The 18,256-nt window shown below is 46.0% G+C and overlaps 1 protein-coding gene across 9 annotated transcripts in view; it reads left to right on the top strand.

Moving 5' to 3' along the window:
• LDLRAD4 (low density lipoprotein receptor class A domain containing 4) overlaps positions 1-18,256 on the top strand; it is a 417,410-nt gene that overhangs the window by 388,577 nt on the left and 10,577 nt on the right. For all 9 annotated transcript variants that reach the window (XM_045065346.1, XM_045065345.1, XM_013051373.2 and 6 more), the window contains one exon: positions 1,664-1,818. In XM_045065346.1, the coding sequence (XP_044921281.1) occupies positions 1,714-1,818 (105 nt within the window). In that variant the 5' untranslated portion in view covers positions 1,664-1,713. The remainder of the gene's footprint in view (positions 1-1,663; positions 1,819-18,256) is intronic.

Below are 18,256 nucleotides of genomic sequence, written 5' to 3'. Positions count from 1 at the left end.
CACTCCAGCAAGCACATTTGTACATCTTTGTCCCTTGGGTACATATGGGCAAGCGTGGAGGGCAGTGTCCCAGGACTGGACACGGGGAAGTCCAGGAACACCCTCTGGTTTACCTCCATGCCGACTCTAGCCCCTCTGTTTCCAGCGTATGAACGGTGGGGGCTTATAGGTGCAGACCCTGGGGGGAGGGTGCTACTGAGACCCTTCCTGCATTATCCTGGGTGTGGGCCCGTGCACAGAGAGAGAACACCTCTCCACTGGCCTGGGGTCTACAGCAAGAGGGCGTGTGTGTGTGCGTATGTATATCCACATACATGTGTGATGTGCACGAATGCACTACGCCCATGCACGTACATGTGTGCTGCTGTAAGCCCATGTGGGGGTGCAGGTGTGTATGTGTGGGTGTATGCATGGGTGTGTGTTGTAGGCTCCAGGCAGGGACACAATTGACAGAGCTCTCCCTTCTCTCTTCCCCTTCATTAAAGGGGAATTTAATGACTCTACAAGAGTCACCCCATACCTCCCTACCTCACAACTAAGCTGTGTGCGCTCTTCCACTGTCTTTCAGAGACTCTCCCCATTTAAGTTGACCCCCCTGCACAATCACTTCCTTTCACCGTGCGGGGAAACTCCCAGGAACCAGTGGGCCACATTCCGCAGAGCCATGAGCTGGAAGTCAGAAAGCAGGAAACATGGGTTCTAGGGTTCTAGGCTTGACCTTGAGCAATGAGCCTCTGCTTCCTCTCTGCAAAACCGAAGGGCTTGAATCCCCCAGCTCTAACTGCCGACTCAGGGTGCTGTGGTTCTAGAGGTCGCTCCCCGGCCCTGTCCTGGAGTTTGACGCGTGTGTCGGTGGCAGCCAGGAAATCCTCTGTAACGGCCATCTCAGGAATGCAGCTTCTGACGGCTCATAAAATATGGTGCCTGCAGGGTTGGGGACAGGGGCGATGTGTTTTCTAAATCACTTCCAAAGGCAAGGCCCTGAGCAGAGGAAATTAGAGCCTTTTATCAACATATTCTCCCTTCGGTGTATTGTGGGGGTCCTGCGTGGGCGTGCTTTGGAAAACGTGACTCAACCATAAAGATGGGTTTAACATTCCGGGAGAGATTACCCTGGAAGTAGCAGCTTCAGTTTTGGCAGACTTTCTTACCTCCCCTGGGGGCAGGGCCATCCAGCAGGAACAGAGTTCAGATATTGGAGCTTTTCATACCCCAAGAGGCAGCAGCCCTCCAGGGCCTGCCTGCCCATGGGAAGGGACAGCCTGGGCAGCTGCACACATGCCTGCTAGCATGCACACTGGGCTAGAACTTCGGGATCCGTGTGGGGATGGGGTCAAGCACCTCTAGAAGTCTTGTAGAGTCAAGAATACTTTTTCCTAAGGCCCTGCTTAATGACACAATTTGCAAAGACAAGGTTTGAGCACCACATTTGCCTGACCACCAGAGGTCCATTGGCAAGAGCCCCATGCCCAGGTCTCTTTTTCTTCAAATGTTATTATGCTGTCAAGGTCCGCCGATGGCCTCGGGCAGCAGCAGGCCTGGGGAAAAAGAGTTCTTTCTTCAGGTCCCCGAGAGGACCGGGGCCTGGTGGTCGCGTTGCTCAGAGAATGGTGATGGCACAAAGGGGCATGTGGCTCACGGGCTTTTTCCCCTTCCCTCACAGCGGAGCTGGAGTTTGCCCAGATCATCATCATTGTCGTGGTGGTCACGGTGATGGTCGTGGTCATCGTCTGCCTGCTGAATCACTACAAAGTCTCCACCCGGTCCTTCATCAACCGCCCGAATCAGAGCAGAAGACAGGAGGACGGGCTGCAGCCGGTAAGTGTGGGCCTGAGCCTCTCCCTCTCCGTGCCGCCCAGGCCTCTGTCCCAGGCTCCAGACATGAGGCTGGGTACCAGCAAGGGCCACAAAGCAGACTACCCTCTTGAGTCAGCCCACAGTGGTCCACAGGTATCAAACACCCTATGGAAGTTTCCTGTACTCAAGAAAAGCACGGGCGTTGTGAGTGTTGCAGGTCGGTGAGTTCTCACCACCCGAAGACCCCGAATGTAACCACTCCCCAATCAGAAGAGTGACATGACAGCCCCCAGAAGCCCCCTCGGGTCCTGCTTCTAGGTATGCCCCCCCCTACAAGGTCACTGCTGCCTGGACTGCTGTCAGCACAGATCACTTTCGCTTGCTTTTGAACAATATTTTTAACAAAATAATCCAACAGGAGGTGCTTCTTTGTGTCTGGCTTCTTTCACTAAATCGCCCATGCTGTTACATGGAGATTGTTTTTTTATTTTTTATTTATTTATTTATTTATTTAAAAGATTTTATTTATTTATTTGACAGAGAGAAATCACAAGTAGATGGAGAGGCAGGCAGAGAGAGAGAGGGAAGCAGGCTCTCCGCTGAGCAGAGAGCCCGATGCGGGACTCGATCCCAGGACTCTGAGATCATGACCTGAGCCGAAGGCAGCGGCTTAACCCACTGAGCCACCCAGGCACCCTGGAGATTGTTTTTTAAAAGCGGCCCTGGAGATGTTCCAGGGATCAGGAGGGCACCCGTGCAGCACCACCTGTATCCATAAGATGCCCCGGGGGTTCAGCAGCGCCGTGGGTGTGGGTGAGCTAGAAGGGCAGTGGGGGCTAGCAGGAGCTCGGGGCCGCCTCAGGGAGATCAAGGTGGGTTGGATTGTGCAGAGGACTCCCCAAACAGCCCACGGTAAGGCTCGTTGGGTTGTAATTTTTAGGGTTTCTGGCTACTTCTTGCCCTTAATCACCGTCCTCTGGAAAATAAAACGTGTTTTCAGTGGAACTGCTCTATGATCTGTACCCAGGAGACCGAAGGCCACTGGCACTTTCTGTTCTGAGCTGCTAGGACAATCCGTGATTCTGGAAGCCTTCAGTAGGAGGCTTGGGAATGCGAGTTTAGGCAATTACAAACTCTTGGTTGTGGTGGTGGGCAAGAGGCCGGATCCCCTCATGCTATTCAGCTCCTCGTGATACTTAGTCCCTGTGTCAGGACACGGGGGTCTGATAACTGGCCGTCATAGGTGTGGGGGTGCAGCTGTCCTGGCAGGTGTGGTGGAGTGGCTGCTGGACCCAGGGCCCTTGGACCCTTAGGGGAGGGCTGGGTCACACTTCATCAGGGCTGCAGAATTGCTCAGTGACCCATTAATTCTGCTGTCTGCATGGGTGGAGCTAAGGTTTGCTGGGTGTTATGTGTCTGTGGAAGGCGGGGACAGGGTGAGGGAAGGGATGGGGCTGCCGGAAGCAGTCTTGAGAAAGAACCCCCTTCTCCCTCTTGCTTTCCCTTGTGTGCTGCAGTCTCCTGCCTTTATCTCTCTGGGTCCCCGGTTAGGCCCATGAGCTTCCGCAGCCCCACTAACAGGATTTCCATCACACCACCACAGTTTCCCTGGGGGCCCCGGGCCCCCTGTCATCCCAGCAGTCTGGTACTCGAGGGGTCCAGATTCACCCAACACTGGTGTCCTGGTGCCTCCAGATTCCCCACTGTGGTATAGGGGCAGTTCTGTCCCCTAAAGTTCTGTCTCCTGAAGGAGAGAATGAATTCTTCCAGAGTTCGGAACACAGTACACCTCATTCCCCAGAGGTGAAAGAGAGAAGATAGAGAGAAGATCATACTCTTGGCAACACTTTCAGAACTGCAGAAGGATCAGCCATCACTGCTTTGCCTCAGCCTTAATGCAAATGCTGACCGCCAGCCTTGGAGGAAGGAGGCAAAACCATCCTCACTCCTTGCCATCAATAAGCAGCCCTCAAGTTTCCATGAAGTACCTGCCAGGAATTTACCCACGTTCCCTGCCTTAGGCTCTGGGCTCCACTCCCCAGGGGATCTGAAGTCACTGCACACTGGGACTCAGACTGCCTTCTTGTGTTTGGCCTGGGTCCCCACTGACCTCTGTGTTCCCCTCAGATTTAATTTGGGGATCACCTTTCTTCTACGTGACTCACCTCACATCGATGAGGTGGCTCCTGCCTCCACTCCTCAGCATAGACCTGGCTGCGTCTGCTGTCCCCACCTCCGTCCACGGTGGCTAAGCTCCAGCCCATGGCTCTGCTCCCCAGATGGTGAGCTCCATGACCCAGTCAGGTGATGGGACATGTACGCACACACAGTCACACTCTTACCAGCAGAATAACACTTTCGCAAAGGCAGAAAAGTGAAAATTTAAGGGTGGTGGGGTTTTTAAAAGATTTTATTTATTTATTTGAAAAAGAGAATGAGCAGTGAGGAGGGAGAGAGGGAGAAGCAGGCTCAGACTGTAGCTCCAGCTCCTGACTAGCACTACTGACCTGTGGAGAGTCCAGAGAGGGAAGAGAAAGGTTGAGAAAGCAACCTTACTTGTCTTCTAGACACAGAGACGAGTACAGCCAGGGAGCCTGATGCAGGACTCAACCCCAGGACCCACCGATCATGAACCAAAGGCAGCCGCTTAACTGACTGAGCCACCCAGGAGCCCCTAAGTTTGTTCTTACTTAGAATGTGTCTTCTGTTTCATTTGGGAATGGGTTTGTGTGGGGCCGTCTTCCAGGGGGCAGAAGGTTCCCCCCCCCACCCCACCCCGGTCTACCCTGCTCTGGGGTTTGCTGGGCAGCAGAGCCTCTGTTTCTTGAAACTGAGAAGGTCCTTGGTAATTTTTTGGATGCCCCTTAAGGGCTGCACAGCAAATGAAGAGATAATCAATATCTAGAGATTGTGTCTCTAGATGTCTCTCTCACACTGTATGCCTAATTTTGTTAATAAATGTCTGAAAGTTTTAACCCTAAGAGCTGGACCCTGGTTCCGAGACATAGGCTGCACTCAACTTAGGGTTTAATTCCTTTGCTGCTACTCTACTGGTTTTTTATTTCTTTGCGGGATGGGGTACTGAATGCTGTTGCTTCTCAAAGCTTGAATTTTCCTCTTAATCAAATGGGAATGGGGGTATTGCACAGCTTAGCCGTAGGCTCTGTTCAGCGTTTCACAAACTCAAGATGTATTTTTACGCAGTGACTAGAGACTATTCAGGCTCAGACTGTAGCTCTGGGATCATGACCTGAGTCAAAGGCGGAGGCTTTTAACCTATTGAGCCACCCAGGTGAAACTTGGGGGTGCTACAAGGATGTTCTAAACATCCTTCAGTGCACAGGGCAGCACCCGGCACAAAACAAACAAACAAAACCGACCTGACTCTAAATGTCAGTCGTCCCACAGTGGAGAACCCTTGGTCCCCGCAGGGGTTGACTGCCATTTTTCTAGAGGCACTTCGCTCTTCAAAAAGGGTGCCTGTTACTATACCTGGATCTCACAGGGCTGGCTCTGAGGCTCCAATAGAGTGAAGAGAACATTGCCCCACAGCATGGTGGGAAGTGTTGGGGGTCCCCTGCGTGATCAGACGGTCCTGGTCTGAGACTCGGAATAATTTCCCCAACCCATTCCTGCCCTCCTTGGTTCATTTAGTCATTCACTGAACATGAACCAGGCAGTGAGCAAAATAATGAAGAAACAGTCTGATGTTTCCTTGTTCCTGACCCTCCCTGTGGCCCTCAGCAATGTCCAGCTGGCTAATTCTGTTTGGCATTTTATTAGTCTTCCTGGGACGGGCCAGGGGTCTTCAGTGGCCATTTGTGTCTATCACGGGACTGTAAACTGTAGGAAGGGTGTGGCCTGGGGCACAAGGGCTCAGTGTGAAAGTTTCCAGCTGCCCATCCAGGTGCCCTCCCTGAACATCCCGAAGTGACCACCTGTGCCAGCCAGCCTCCTCCCCTGAGGGGCTCAGATGGAACTTGGCATTGAGGAAGGCCCCACTCTCATGGACGGGGCTTGTCGCAGAGAGCCTCGTAGGTGCCCAACTAGCTGGCAGCTTGTGGGTGCCCAATGCTCCCCGTCAGCCTCCCCCTGGGTGAGTGCATTGCTGAGCCTGCACATTGCTGAGACCCTGGCCCATTTATTCTAGAACCCTGTGAAGTCTCCTGAGCATGTTAGAAAAGATGTATTTATCTTAAACTTGCGTGAAAAGGGCTGTGCAAGGCACAAGGCAGCCCCCACAACAACAACAACAACAAAATGACGTGACCCTAAATGTCAGTAGCACCGAAGTGGAGAAGCCCTGATCTCAGCAGGTGAGACACTAGCTGGGTTTTCCTTTCAAGGAAGAGGTTGAACATGTAGCTGTTGGGCTCCGCCTGAAGAAACCTCACAGCCCTGACGTGAGCCACCCCTCTCCTCATCGATGGGCTTTCCACTCCGACCAAAGGGAAGAGCAGAACTAAGGTTAATAAGATGGACTCTTAATAGCCATGAATATCCCTAGTTCTCAGGGAGAGTCTTCTTCTGGAAAATGGTTGGTTGGACACTTGCCCCTTTGGGCCAAGTGTCAGGCTCACCCTGATTCTGGGAGGTTTGCTTTGTAAAGTCAGAGGTCCCTTCCTCCATGACTCCTCCACACGCCTTCTTTCTCACATGACACCCCCTCCCAGGGGCTCCCAGGCCCAGCGCTAACAGAGTCTTTTGGAAGCATACCTTCTCTGTGCCAGCTCCCTCCCGCCATGAAAGGAATGGATGGAATCAGCATTGGCCCTGGCCAGTCAGCCTTCATCACCACGGTATCTCTGAGACTCGGTTCTGTGGGAGCCTGGGGACAGGGCCATCAATTTGGTGGAAGCAGCTATGTCTGGATGAAAATGAAAAATAGCAACCTAGGTTTAAATTACAAGAAAAGTTAATACTTAGCTTATGTCCAAGAGCAATGAGTGGCTTTGTGACACAAACCTGTAAGTATTCTCCCTGAAGTAGCCTTGGCATTTTTTTTTTTTTTTGAGCCTGGATTCATGTGATTTCAGGACTTTGAGACTGTCTAGATCCCTTTCCATTACCTTAGACTGCCAAGTAATAGGACAACAATAAAGGGGCATAAGTATTCCAGACACAGCCCTGAGAGAGATTTGCACATGTCGCCAGAGCCTCTCTCACAGGAGCTGGGCAGGGGGGTGATAGGGGCAGGAGCAGCCCTTTCTGCCAGCCTGCAGTGACCCACCTGGACAGGCCGGGTTGCAGCGGGCAGCGGAAAGTGGTGAGGTCAGAGTGGCCAGCCACTTCCTGAGGAACAGCAGAGGGACAGAAACATTTTGCTTCATGTTAACTATGTGAAATTGTGGGTGTTCAGCCATTTTGACCTATAAAAACAGCCATTTCAATTAAAAAATTAACAGGAGTCACATCAAGCATTTCTCCATTACTAAGTGCTGCAGGGATTAAATCACTTGTGAAAATATGGGGGCCTCAGCCTCCCCATGGAGATGGAGCTGTGCCAAGCCGGCACTCAGCACCGCCTGCGCTATCCCAGCTCCATGGGGAGATTGCCAGTGGGATGCTGGAAGGATGCCATTTGTTTTGTGTCCCAGCTGTTGGGAAGGAGGACATGCCTGCCACGCCCAGCTGTGTCTGTACAGAAATGCGGGTTCTGGAGATCCAAAGGGACCCAGGGTGCAGGAAGCCCACACCCAAAGTCCTTCCCTACAGATGTTGCATGCAGACTTGCCCTAAGGTGTGGCCAGTGTGTATGGTTTGCCCCACAGGGTGTTTTGACAAAACTTGATCGAACTGCAAAAATTGGGAGATTTCACATAAAAACTGAAATTTACAACTTCTCTTGAAAAGTCGGTGTATCAGGCCACACTGGCCTCTGTTTGTGCTTGGCAGCCCCATGATGGAGCCACTCTGAATGGACTAGTGCTTACCTTTAGACTGTGGTCCCATCTTTCTGTGGGGAAGGGTGCCATTACCATCTGTTGCTTCACACAGTGGTGATTGTGTTTAGAGAAAAATCTGTTCTGCGTTCATGCCTCTATCACAAGGGGGAAAACAAAAGACCAAGAGAGCCACTGGTTTCCAAAGAAATGGGAGAGAACTTCCTTGTAGAAGTAAAAATCATTCATGCAAGAAGAAGAGTTCAACCAACTATGTCTGGACCAGCAGAGTCTGGTGTCTCTTCAGTCCATCTGGATGTGCTCATTCTGGCCCCTGCCATCCAGTCCCATCCTCAGAGGGGGCCATCTCCTCCACAGCTGGGTCCTGGTGGCCAAAAGAATAGAGGAGATGGCCATCGACTTGGGACCAAAGATGGCCTGAGGATAGGCAGTTCTGGACTCTACTAGAAGAGCTCGGGAATCCACCACACTGGGCTTAGAACTCCTGGTGCTTGAGAAGCCCACAGGCTATGTTCTGGGCCCAGTGAAGGGTGCAGGGAGTGGGGAAGTCAACCACACACACAGTTCATTCCTGCAGGGACTAGAGAGGTGCACTGCTCTGTACCTGCCTTTTCTCATTTCTACTTAGGTTTAGAAAAGCATTTAGAAAACCATTTCTAAAATAATAGAAATGAACTATTTTAGTAAGGTGGGAAAAAAATGAACTAAAGGGCTTGATGTTGTAGTTATAATAAGCATGTCTCTGACACTCCAGACTAAAGAGAAGAAAGCCACTGGCTTTATTTAGCATTGGACTGAGATGAAAGATGGCAGGGGACAGTTTCTCTGTGGGGGAGGCAGATTCTTGCTGCCTGGGAAGACCAGGGGTACTTGTCAACTTGTTCCCATAAAATTCATTATATCATGAGCCTCTGAAACTGCATTTCCTAATGTCACAGGGACTGCGAGGGGCAAGCCAGTCAGCGCTGAACTGTAAACTCCAAGCATACGTTTCCTATTGTCAGTCAAACTGTTTCTCCCTGAATAAGATGCAGTCCAGCCGCCAGACTGGTCATTTAAATGGTTTTACACTTTGGTATGTCTGACTGAAGCATCAGAAGGTAATTGTAACAGCTTCCGAATGAGACTGCCTCTATTCAAGTGAGAGAAACAGGAGGGGAAGTTGCTAGCAAAAACTGGCTAAGGTTGCTGGGACACAGCTGTTACACAGCAGATTCTCATCAGAACAAAAGTAGAAAGGTCTTTTTAATAGCCAAGATTTGTTTTTAGAGCTCTGTGAGTCGTGCAAATTGCCCCTCCAGTGATGTTGCCGGTGCTCAGAACAGTTCTGGAATTACCTTCAGAGCTTGTAGGGTCCTATTTTGGAGATCTTTCAAGGAGAATATCTTTTTTTTGAGTATCTCAGTGATGGCAAATCTTCCTTTTTCTTCTTTGTTCCCTGAAGATGCTTTGCTTTTTGGTACCAGCCAAAAAAGCCACTTAGAGTTAAATCTTACAAATGATGTGACTGATCGGGCTGAATTATACAAGCTCGGTGCTCAATTAGGAAGACTGATTTTGTCTGAGTTACAGACTGATGCCGTCGAGAAGGGTCCCACAGCAAACCAATGGCTTCTTCTGGGGAGGAGCTGGGACGGGAGGAGGTGGACAAAGAGAGGCTGGTTTGTGTGTTGGAACTTTTGTGATAAGAATGTGTTCATGTGCTACTTTTGCAATTAAAAAACATCCTCTGCTAACATAAGCTGATGATGAAGACAAGTTCAATAATGTTCTGAGCATCTATAGACTCCCAAGATAACTCATTTGAGTATGGTGTGTATTATGACAAAAGCATGCTAAAATCAGATCTTTAAGTAAAATTGGTGAAAATTTTAATAGGTAGATTTTAGTGATGTTTTAGATAGGCCCGATAGCATTTAATAATTTAATGGTAAAGCCTGTCTTGTTTCTTTTTAATTAGCCCTTAGAAATTGGTATAAATTTTTTCTGGGGAAATCAAAGTTCTCTTGATTATTCTAATTCTGTGGCACTAGCTGAGGAGGCTCCCCGGGGCTATCAAAAGATGCCAAGGGAGGTAGCTGGGTTCTGGCTCCATGTGTTAATCCCCCTACCAGCTCTATGACCTTGGGAAAAGCACTGTCCCTGTCCCTAGGCTTAATATCACAAGAGAGGAGGTGATTGTGCCCGCCTTGGCTGTTGGCATGTAGTTCCACATTTCTCTGTTACCCTGAGCTTTCTAATTCCCAGGCTGGTTTGTCTCCAGGTCTAATTGCTCATTCTCCCCCAGCACCAAGCCCAGAAGTGGCACATTTGAGGCTCCTTTCCTGCTCACTCCTCAGAGCCTATGATCTATTGTACTGTTCTGGAAATACAGAGGATTCCCTTTTCTTCCCAACAGATCATCCTGGATGATTTGTCTTTCTCTTAAGGGATGTGCCTAGACTGAGTAGAGTTGGGAAGGACATTTTAAGTCTGGAGGATAAGTTTGCTGGTGGATTCCTGAAGAGGAAGAAAGAGGGGAAATGCTGGAGAAAACAGTCACTGATGCCGAACGGTCTTGCCTTTGCATCTAAGCTGTTACTGCCATCTAGGGTGGAAAGACAGAAATACTAAAGCATTTGGATGGTGAGAAGCTATGTGAGGAAAAGGAAGACATGAGAGAAAATATATTTTACTAGATGGTAAAGGCGTTGCTGAATAATCAAAGATGAGTTTTGCCTCTGCTTTGAAGTTCTCACCCTGAGATGGGGAGAAAACAGTTCCAAATATTTGATGCCATACAATAAACTCATTCACTGGGGGTACCCTTGAAGGGTAGAAGACAAAATATCCATCTAGTAACAGCCTTGCTTTACCACAAACTGGCTGTTACCTCTGATGAGCAGTGTACCTTCTTTGGCCTCACCTTTCTCCCATCTAAAATGAGGGATCATTGGCTTAGATCAGAGAGGCCTTCAGATTGTTTTTGACCCTGAAGAACAGTAAAAAACACGTTTTACATTGTAATCCACAATACTCATTAACACAACTAAGGAAGAAGTGTTGCAGAATACTTACAATGTACTCAGTCATTATCTGTTCTATTTCAGTTTTTTGGAATGCTGGTTTTGACCCACTTAATTGATTTTCCAGTTCTCTAAGAGGCTGCAACTCACAGTTTGAAAAACACTTTATTAGGTGTTTACAGTCTCGCAAAGATCTCATTGTTTCCAGTCTTCAAATGTGTTTCCTCTGGTCTCCTGTATATGGAAAGGAGAGTTGGACTGAGAGCATAAAACAAAGAAGATTTGGGGCATGAGAGTGGCCTTACACATGGTCACAGTGCACATGGGTGCAAGGCACCAGGCTTCAGCTGCAGGACCCAGCAGAAGCCCCAGTAAATCATGGTCACATATTACTCTCTTTTAATGCGACAAATGTTGTATCCTTTGGATGTAAAAAAAAATCCAAAAGATACAGAAGTAAAAAAGGATTATAAGAGAGTACTATGAACAAGTTGAAATGGGCGGATTCCAAGAAACACACCCTACTAAGACTGACTCATGAAGAAATAGAAAGTCTGAATAGATCTATAAGTAGTAAGGAGACTGAACCAATATTCAAAAACCTCACAACAAAGAAAATAATCTAGACCAGAAGCCTTCATTGTGAATTGTACCAAACATTTAAAGAAGAATTAATCCAATCCTTCTCAAACTCTTCCAAAAAATTTGAAGAGGAGAGAACACTTTCTAACTCATTCTGTGAGGCCAGGATTTCCCTCAAGCCAGACAAAGACAACAACAGTAAAAGAAAACCAGTACCCCTTATGAATATTGATATAAAATCCTCAACAAAATACTAGCAAACTGAGTTTGGTAGCATACTAAAAGGATTATACACTATGACCAAATGTGGTTTATTTCTCTCATGGAAGGATGGTTCTACATATGAAAACCAATCTACTGTTCATTAATAGAATGAAGGGGAAAAACTAAATGATCATCTAATTGATGCAGAGAAAGAATTTGAAATTAGTCAATACTTTTTCATGATTAAAAACATTCAACAAACTAGAATAGAACAAAACTATCTAAACATAATAAAAGGCCACTCATGAAAAGCCCACAGCTAACATACGCAGTGGTGAAGGACTGAAAACTTTTCCTCTAAGATCAGGAACAAGACAAGGATGCATGCTTTTACCATTTCTATTACATCATAGTATTTATTGGGAGTTTTGGCTAGAGCAACTTGGCAAGAAGGAAAAATAAAAGGCATTTTTTTTTTAGAAGGGAAAAATTAAAATTACCTCTGTTCAGAGATGACATGATCTTATATATAGAAAACCTTAAATATTCCAACAAACAAACAAAAACCTGCTAGAACTAATAAACAGATTGATCAAAGTTGCAGGATACAAAAATCAATATGCAAGAATCAGTTGCATTTTTTTACACTAAGAGTGAACAATCTGAAAAGGAAATTAAGAAATCAGTTCAATGTACAAGTAGCATCAAAGAGAATAAAATACTTAGGAAGAAACTTAACCAAGAAGGTGAAAGATTTGTACACTGAAAACTATACAGTGCTCTGAAAGAATTTAGACACAGCTAAATGGAAAGACATTTATGTTCATGGATTGGAAGACTTGATATTCTTAAAATGTCAATACTACCCAAAGCAATCTACAGATTCAGTGTAAACATGTGAAACTCAATGACGGTTTTTTGCAGAAAAAGAAAAATTCATCCTAAAATGCATATGCCATCTCCAGGGAAATAATGCCCCCCAACTGTAGCCAAAATAATATCGAAAAGGAGTAACAAAGTTGGAAGTCTCATAATTCTTGATTTCAAAACTTACTACAAAGCTACAGTACAGAACAGTATGGTGCTGGCATAAAGACAGACAAAGAGTCCAATGGAATAGACTAGAGAGCCCAGAAATAAACTGTCACCTATATAATCAATTGGTTTTTGACAGGGATGCCAAGACCATTCAAGGAGAAAGGACAGTGTTTTCAAAAATAGTATTGGGAAAATTAGATATCCACATGCAAAATAATGACATTGAACTTTATCATCTAATACCATATACAAAAAATTAACTCAGCATGGTCCAAAAACCTAAATGTAAGAGCTAAAGGTATAAAACTGTTAAAGAAAACAATGGGGAGAAACTTCATGAAATTGGGCTTGGCAATGATTTCTTGGATATGACACCAAAAGCACAGGTAATGAAAGAAAAAATATATTAGAATTCAAAAAATACAAAAGTTGTTTATCAAAGGACACTTGTCCAGAGAGTGAAAAGGCAGCTCCCAGAATGGGAGAAAATATTTGGGAATCATATCTCTAGTAAGGGATTGATATACAATATACATAAAGAACTCCTACAATTCAACAACAAAATAATAGACAATGTAATTTAAAAATAGGCAAAGGACCTGAATAGACATTTCTCCAGAGAAGATGCACAAATGACCAATAAGCACATGAGAAAAGCTCTGTGTCACTAACTGTGATGGTTTATTTTATGTGTCAACTTGACTGGGCTAAGCAATGCCAAGATAGGTAATAGAATATTATTTTCAGATGTGTCTATGAGAGTAATTCTGGAGGAGACGAACATTTGACTCAGTTGACTGAGAAAAATATAATCTGCCCTCCCCAGTGGGAGCAGGCATCATACAATCCCTGGAAGGCTCAAGGAGGAAGGGTAAATTTTGTCTCTTCCTTTTTGAGCAGGAGGGGGGGTACATCTTCTGTTCTGACATCAGAACTCCTGGTTCTTGGGCCTTTGGACTCTAACACTTATATTTAGCATCACCCACAGCTTCTCAGGCCATCAGACTCAGACTGAATTATACCACAAACTTTCCTCGTTCTCCATCCTGCATATGGAAGATTGTGGGACTTGTCTGTCCCTGTAACCATATAAGTCAATTTCTATAATAATAAGTATCCTACTGTCTATAACTCCTGTAATTATTTATAATTCCTATAATAAATATCCTATTATATATTTATCCTATTTTATATATATAATATGATATACATTAAATTATATATATTAAATGTGTACATATATTGTGTGTATATCTGTATCAATGTTTCCTATTGGTTTTGTTTCTATGGAAAACCTTGACTTAATACACTACACACAAATCAAAACCAAAAGGAGGCACCACATCATACCCTTTGGGATTGCTGTTAGCAGAAAACCCCAGGAAATAACAAGTGTTGGTGAAGATGGGAAGAAATTGAAACCCTGTGCATTGCTGTTGGGAATGTAAAATGGTACTGCTGCTAGGAAAACAGTATGTTTGGCTCCTCAAAAAATTAACCATAGAATTGCCATATGATTCAGCAATTCCACTTGTGGCTTTAGACCCAATTAAAAGCAAAGCTTTCAAGAGATATTTATAAACCCCTGTTGATAGCACCTTTATTCACAATAGCCAAAGGATGGAGACAGCCAAAATATCCATCAATGGGCAAATGAATAAACAAAATATGACATATATTTACAATGGAACTTAACCTTAAAAAAGGAGGGAAATATTGACACATCGAGGAACCTTAAAGATATTATAAAGATATTAAAGTGAAAAAAGAATACAGCAGTCTATCTGCCCACAGAAGGACAAATGTTGTATGATTCCAGTTATAAAATGTACCTAGAATAGTCAAATTCATAGAGACAGAGAGTAGAATGGTGGTTGCAAGGGGGTCAGCAGGGGAAGGAATGGGAAGTTAGTGTTTAATGAGGACAGCATTTCGGTTTGAGAAGATAAAAATGGTCTGGAGATGGATGGTTGTGATAGTTGCACAAAAATGTGAGTGTACTTAATGCCAGAGAACACACTTCTAAATTATTAAGATGGCATATTTTGCATTATGTACATTTTACCACAATAAAAAAAGTAAAAAGAAGACAAGTCAGTTTCCCACTCACCACCCACCCCCCTGAAATGTACCAAATGGTCAGATTTAAAGGGGAAAAAAATGCTGTCATTGTGTTCTAGGTCTGCAAATAACACATCTTGATTGTTGGCGTCATAAAGATAATCGCTGGAAAGATAGGTGATTATTTTTGTCTTCAATGCAGATGTTTAAGCGTCAAGCAGATTCAACTCAACAGGAAAATTTTCCATCAGTTGGAAAGGAGGAAAATACAAAGCGACTTCTCAAGTGTAAATGAGTCTGAAAATACCTGTCTTCAAGCCTACAAGATTTAGAGCTGTCTTGTGTCCCTTTTCCATAACATGTAGATTCAGTAGCACCCCTTGATGACCAGCCAGCCCCCCAGAGTGACCCAAGGGCTTCGGGGTGCTTTTTTGTGGATCTGTGCTGATAGGCTCTGTCATGAGGGCAAGCCTCTCCCTTGGCACGTTTCTGCACACCAGATTCTGCCCACAGCTCTGCAGATTCAGAAGAAATAGGTCACCCGACTCCAGGTGCTTGAACATGAGTGAGCGCTGTTCGGTGACTATATTAGCAGAAGAATGACAAATGGCGAAGTACTTATTCACAGGAAAGATTTCATTTAGCAAATAAAAGAAGATCTAAGAGATAAGCTCTCATGATAAGCTCTTACTCTTTCTGTTTTCTGCCTCCCTACTTTGATGTGAGATATCAGAAGGAGCCGTGCATGGCATAAGCAGCCTCTGCCGGTGTCTGGACCTATGGTGGTTCCCTCAGTGGACAGCTAATGACTGAAGAGTACAGACAGGGATCATGCCCTGGTGGGCCCTACTGTGTAGCACCTGGGGTCTTGCTGAAACCCAGTGGTGGGAAGCGGTGGAGAAGAACTTGCTGTGAGGGGTCTCCTGGGTAATGCCCCCTCTTAAGAACCAGCTCCCGACCTTATGAGAAGGGTTCTGGAGAAATCTGAGATAAATGCAACTTTGCTTAAGCCTTCTGATGCTTCTAGTGTTTCCATTCAAAATGCCACCTTTGTGAGGCGCCTGGGTGGCTCAGTCGTTAAGCATCTGCCTTCGGCTCAGGTCATGATCTCAGGGTCCTGGGATCCAGTCTCACATTGGGCTCCCTGCTTGGCAGGGAGTCTGCTTCTCCCTCTCTCACTCCCCCTGCTTGTGTTCCTCTCTTGCTGTCTCTGTCAAATAAAATCTTTAAAAAAAAAAAAAAAATGCCACCTTTGGTGACAGGTGGTGGCAACATTGTGTGTCAGGTATACTCAAAAACAATTTTTTTGAAAAAGACAAAATGCCACCTTGGGAATAGTCTTGTAAATAAACAAATGAGGAAATTTCAATCAATTCATTATTTTAGAAGTGATAACTGAAACTTATCCCCACGTTAGCTGTGTAAAACAGCCAGTAGCCATTACCTATAATGGTAAGAGCTACCATTTACTGAATATTTATGTGCAAGGCACGGACTAAGGAATTTGCTTACCTTGCTATACTTGAGCCTCAGAACAAGCTCCTTTTGCAAGTAAGGAAACTGAGACTTGGAGAAATGAAGTAAGCTTGTCGAAGTCACAGATGGAAAAGTGGTGGCCGAGGGCTTTCCCCAACTCAGAGTTCACTTGCCCTTACAGTTCTGTGTCAATAGCTGTGTCATCCATCTGGGTAATATTCAGTTGTCATCAGATAATCAGTCATTACCTTTCTTGTTACAGTGACTTTGTTCCAGGCGGAAAACCAGAGAGTAAGAAACACACATGCAAGGCAGGGCACATACGGAGAGGGACCCAAGAGAATACCCTTCTTGTAAGCTTCCTAGATGAGGTGTGACATTCCCCCATGTGTTGTCCTGCTCAGTTTTAATATGTGTCTCAAGTAATTGGTCTAGTAATAGATACAACATGAGCGACTTGAGAATAATAGACCTCAAAAAAATGAACTAGAATTGATTCAAAGTGATCCTTAGAGTAATGTCACGCCAACTCACATTCCAGAATGCTTTCTTGAGTGGAACAAGGTGGGGGAGTGACGGCTTAACTTTGGGGATCGTGCAGCACCCCTGTTCACCCCCACCCCCCATCCCATGGGAAGGTGTGGCACAGGGCCTTTTCAGTTATGCACATCCTCTTACGTGTTGGGATCAAGACCCCTGGTCAGGAAGTAGTCAGTAGATGTATGATGAAGTAATGAATGCATGCGTCGCTTCCCTTTGGTGGGTGTTCTAACAAGGGACAGCTGTAAGGGAAGTGAAAGATTTTAAGCCTGCATAATAATATTGGCAAAATTTTATTCCTTTTTCTCAAATCTCTATGAACTATTTGAAGTATTATCTTATTTCACAGCTTATTCCAAGTATAATACCATGTAATAATACAAGCATTAGCCAGGAACAGTAGAGACTTAACTGTTGAGATAAAAATTGGCCCCATAATGAGGATCCAGAAATACTGCCATTTGAGTAGATGCCGGCTGTATGATGAGCCCCTTCTCCCTGAAAATGGTACCACTAGTGTTTGGAGATGAGGAAACAGAGAGGTCCAGACAAGAGGCCCACATCTTTGAGTTCAACTAGGCACAGCTATCTGAAAAGATAGTACAGGCCCCTTGGAGGGCCCTGGTCATGGGCTCAGATTATAGACTAAGGACTTCACCTCATCTGGGGGGCCAGAATAATCAGGCTTTTCCAGCAGAATGAGAATCGTTGCTACTGAGGATAGTCTGGTGATGGGCAGCATGGCATGTGGCCAAAGCAGGTTAAGGCATGAGGACCTGAGTGAGGCAGGTCCCTAACCAGCAGGTCAGCTGGGATCCAGCTTTCTAGAATTCTGGCCATCTTCTGGGTCTCGGTTCTCCGTGTACCAGCACAGAACTAGAATGACAGCTTTCTGGGCTGTTGACCCTAACCATTCTCACCATGGCATCTTGTAGATTTCATTGTAAATGGGCTCCTATGTGCTGTGTGGGTGAAAGGCCTAAAAAATAAGTGTCCTGTAGAAACTAATGAATCAGGGGGCAGGGAGTTGTTAGTGAATCGTTAAATAAGCCATGCCGTTGTTAAAATATTAATGACAGAGAGACTGAGCCTGGGTGGCTCAGTCAGTTGGGTGTCTGCCTTCACTCAGGTCATGATGCCAGGGTCCTGGGATGGAGCCCCGCATTGGGCTCCCTGCTCAAAGGGAAGCCTGCTTCTCCCTCTGCCTGTGCTCATCCTCTCTCTTTCTCTGACAAATAAATAAATAAGATATTTAAAAACAAACAAATAAATAAAATATGGCTGATAGCAATGAGGGAGGTAGAGTGGGGTTGAGGGGGCCTGGTGAGCAGATGAGCCGGAGTGACAGAGGAATGTGAAGTTTCAGGAGAAGCTGATGAGTGCCAGTGCAAAGAGGTCAGCACTGGGATTCCGTACTGGAATCCAGGAGGCCCCCACAGTTGGGTCCTGGAGCTTCCAGGAGGAGGTACTGTGGTGTAGACCCATCCCCATGAGGATGGCCCTGTAAGGAGGGGGGTAGGAGGGAGTGGCCCAGGGAGCCTGCAGGGAGAGGAGACATGCCCCCGACAGGGTCTGTGGACTTCCCCACAGTTAACCAAATGCAGAGCTGGAGGCACCCCCAAGCTTCGGTCAGCGTGGGTGAAGGCACAG

This window comes from Mustela putorius, unplaced genomic scaffold, assembly GCF_011764305.1.
Source record: "Mustela putorius furo isolate JIRA1106 unplaced genomic scaffold, ASM1176430v1.1 tig00003858_pilon_pilon_pilon, whole genome shotgun sequence".
NCBI lineage: Eukaryota > Metazoa > Chordata > Mammalia > Carnivora > Mustelidae > Mustela > Mustela putorius.
The sequence above is the reverse complement of the archived record's forward strand: the minus strand, read 5'-3'. Positions and strand labels throughout refer to the sequence as shown.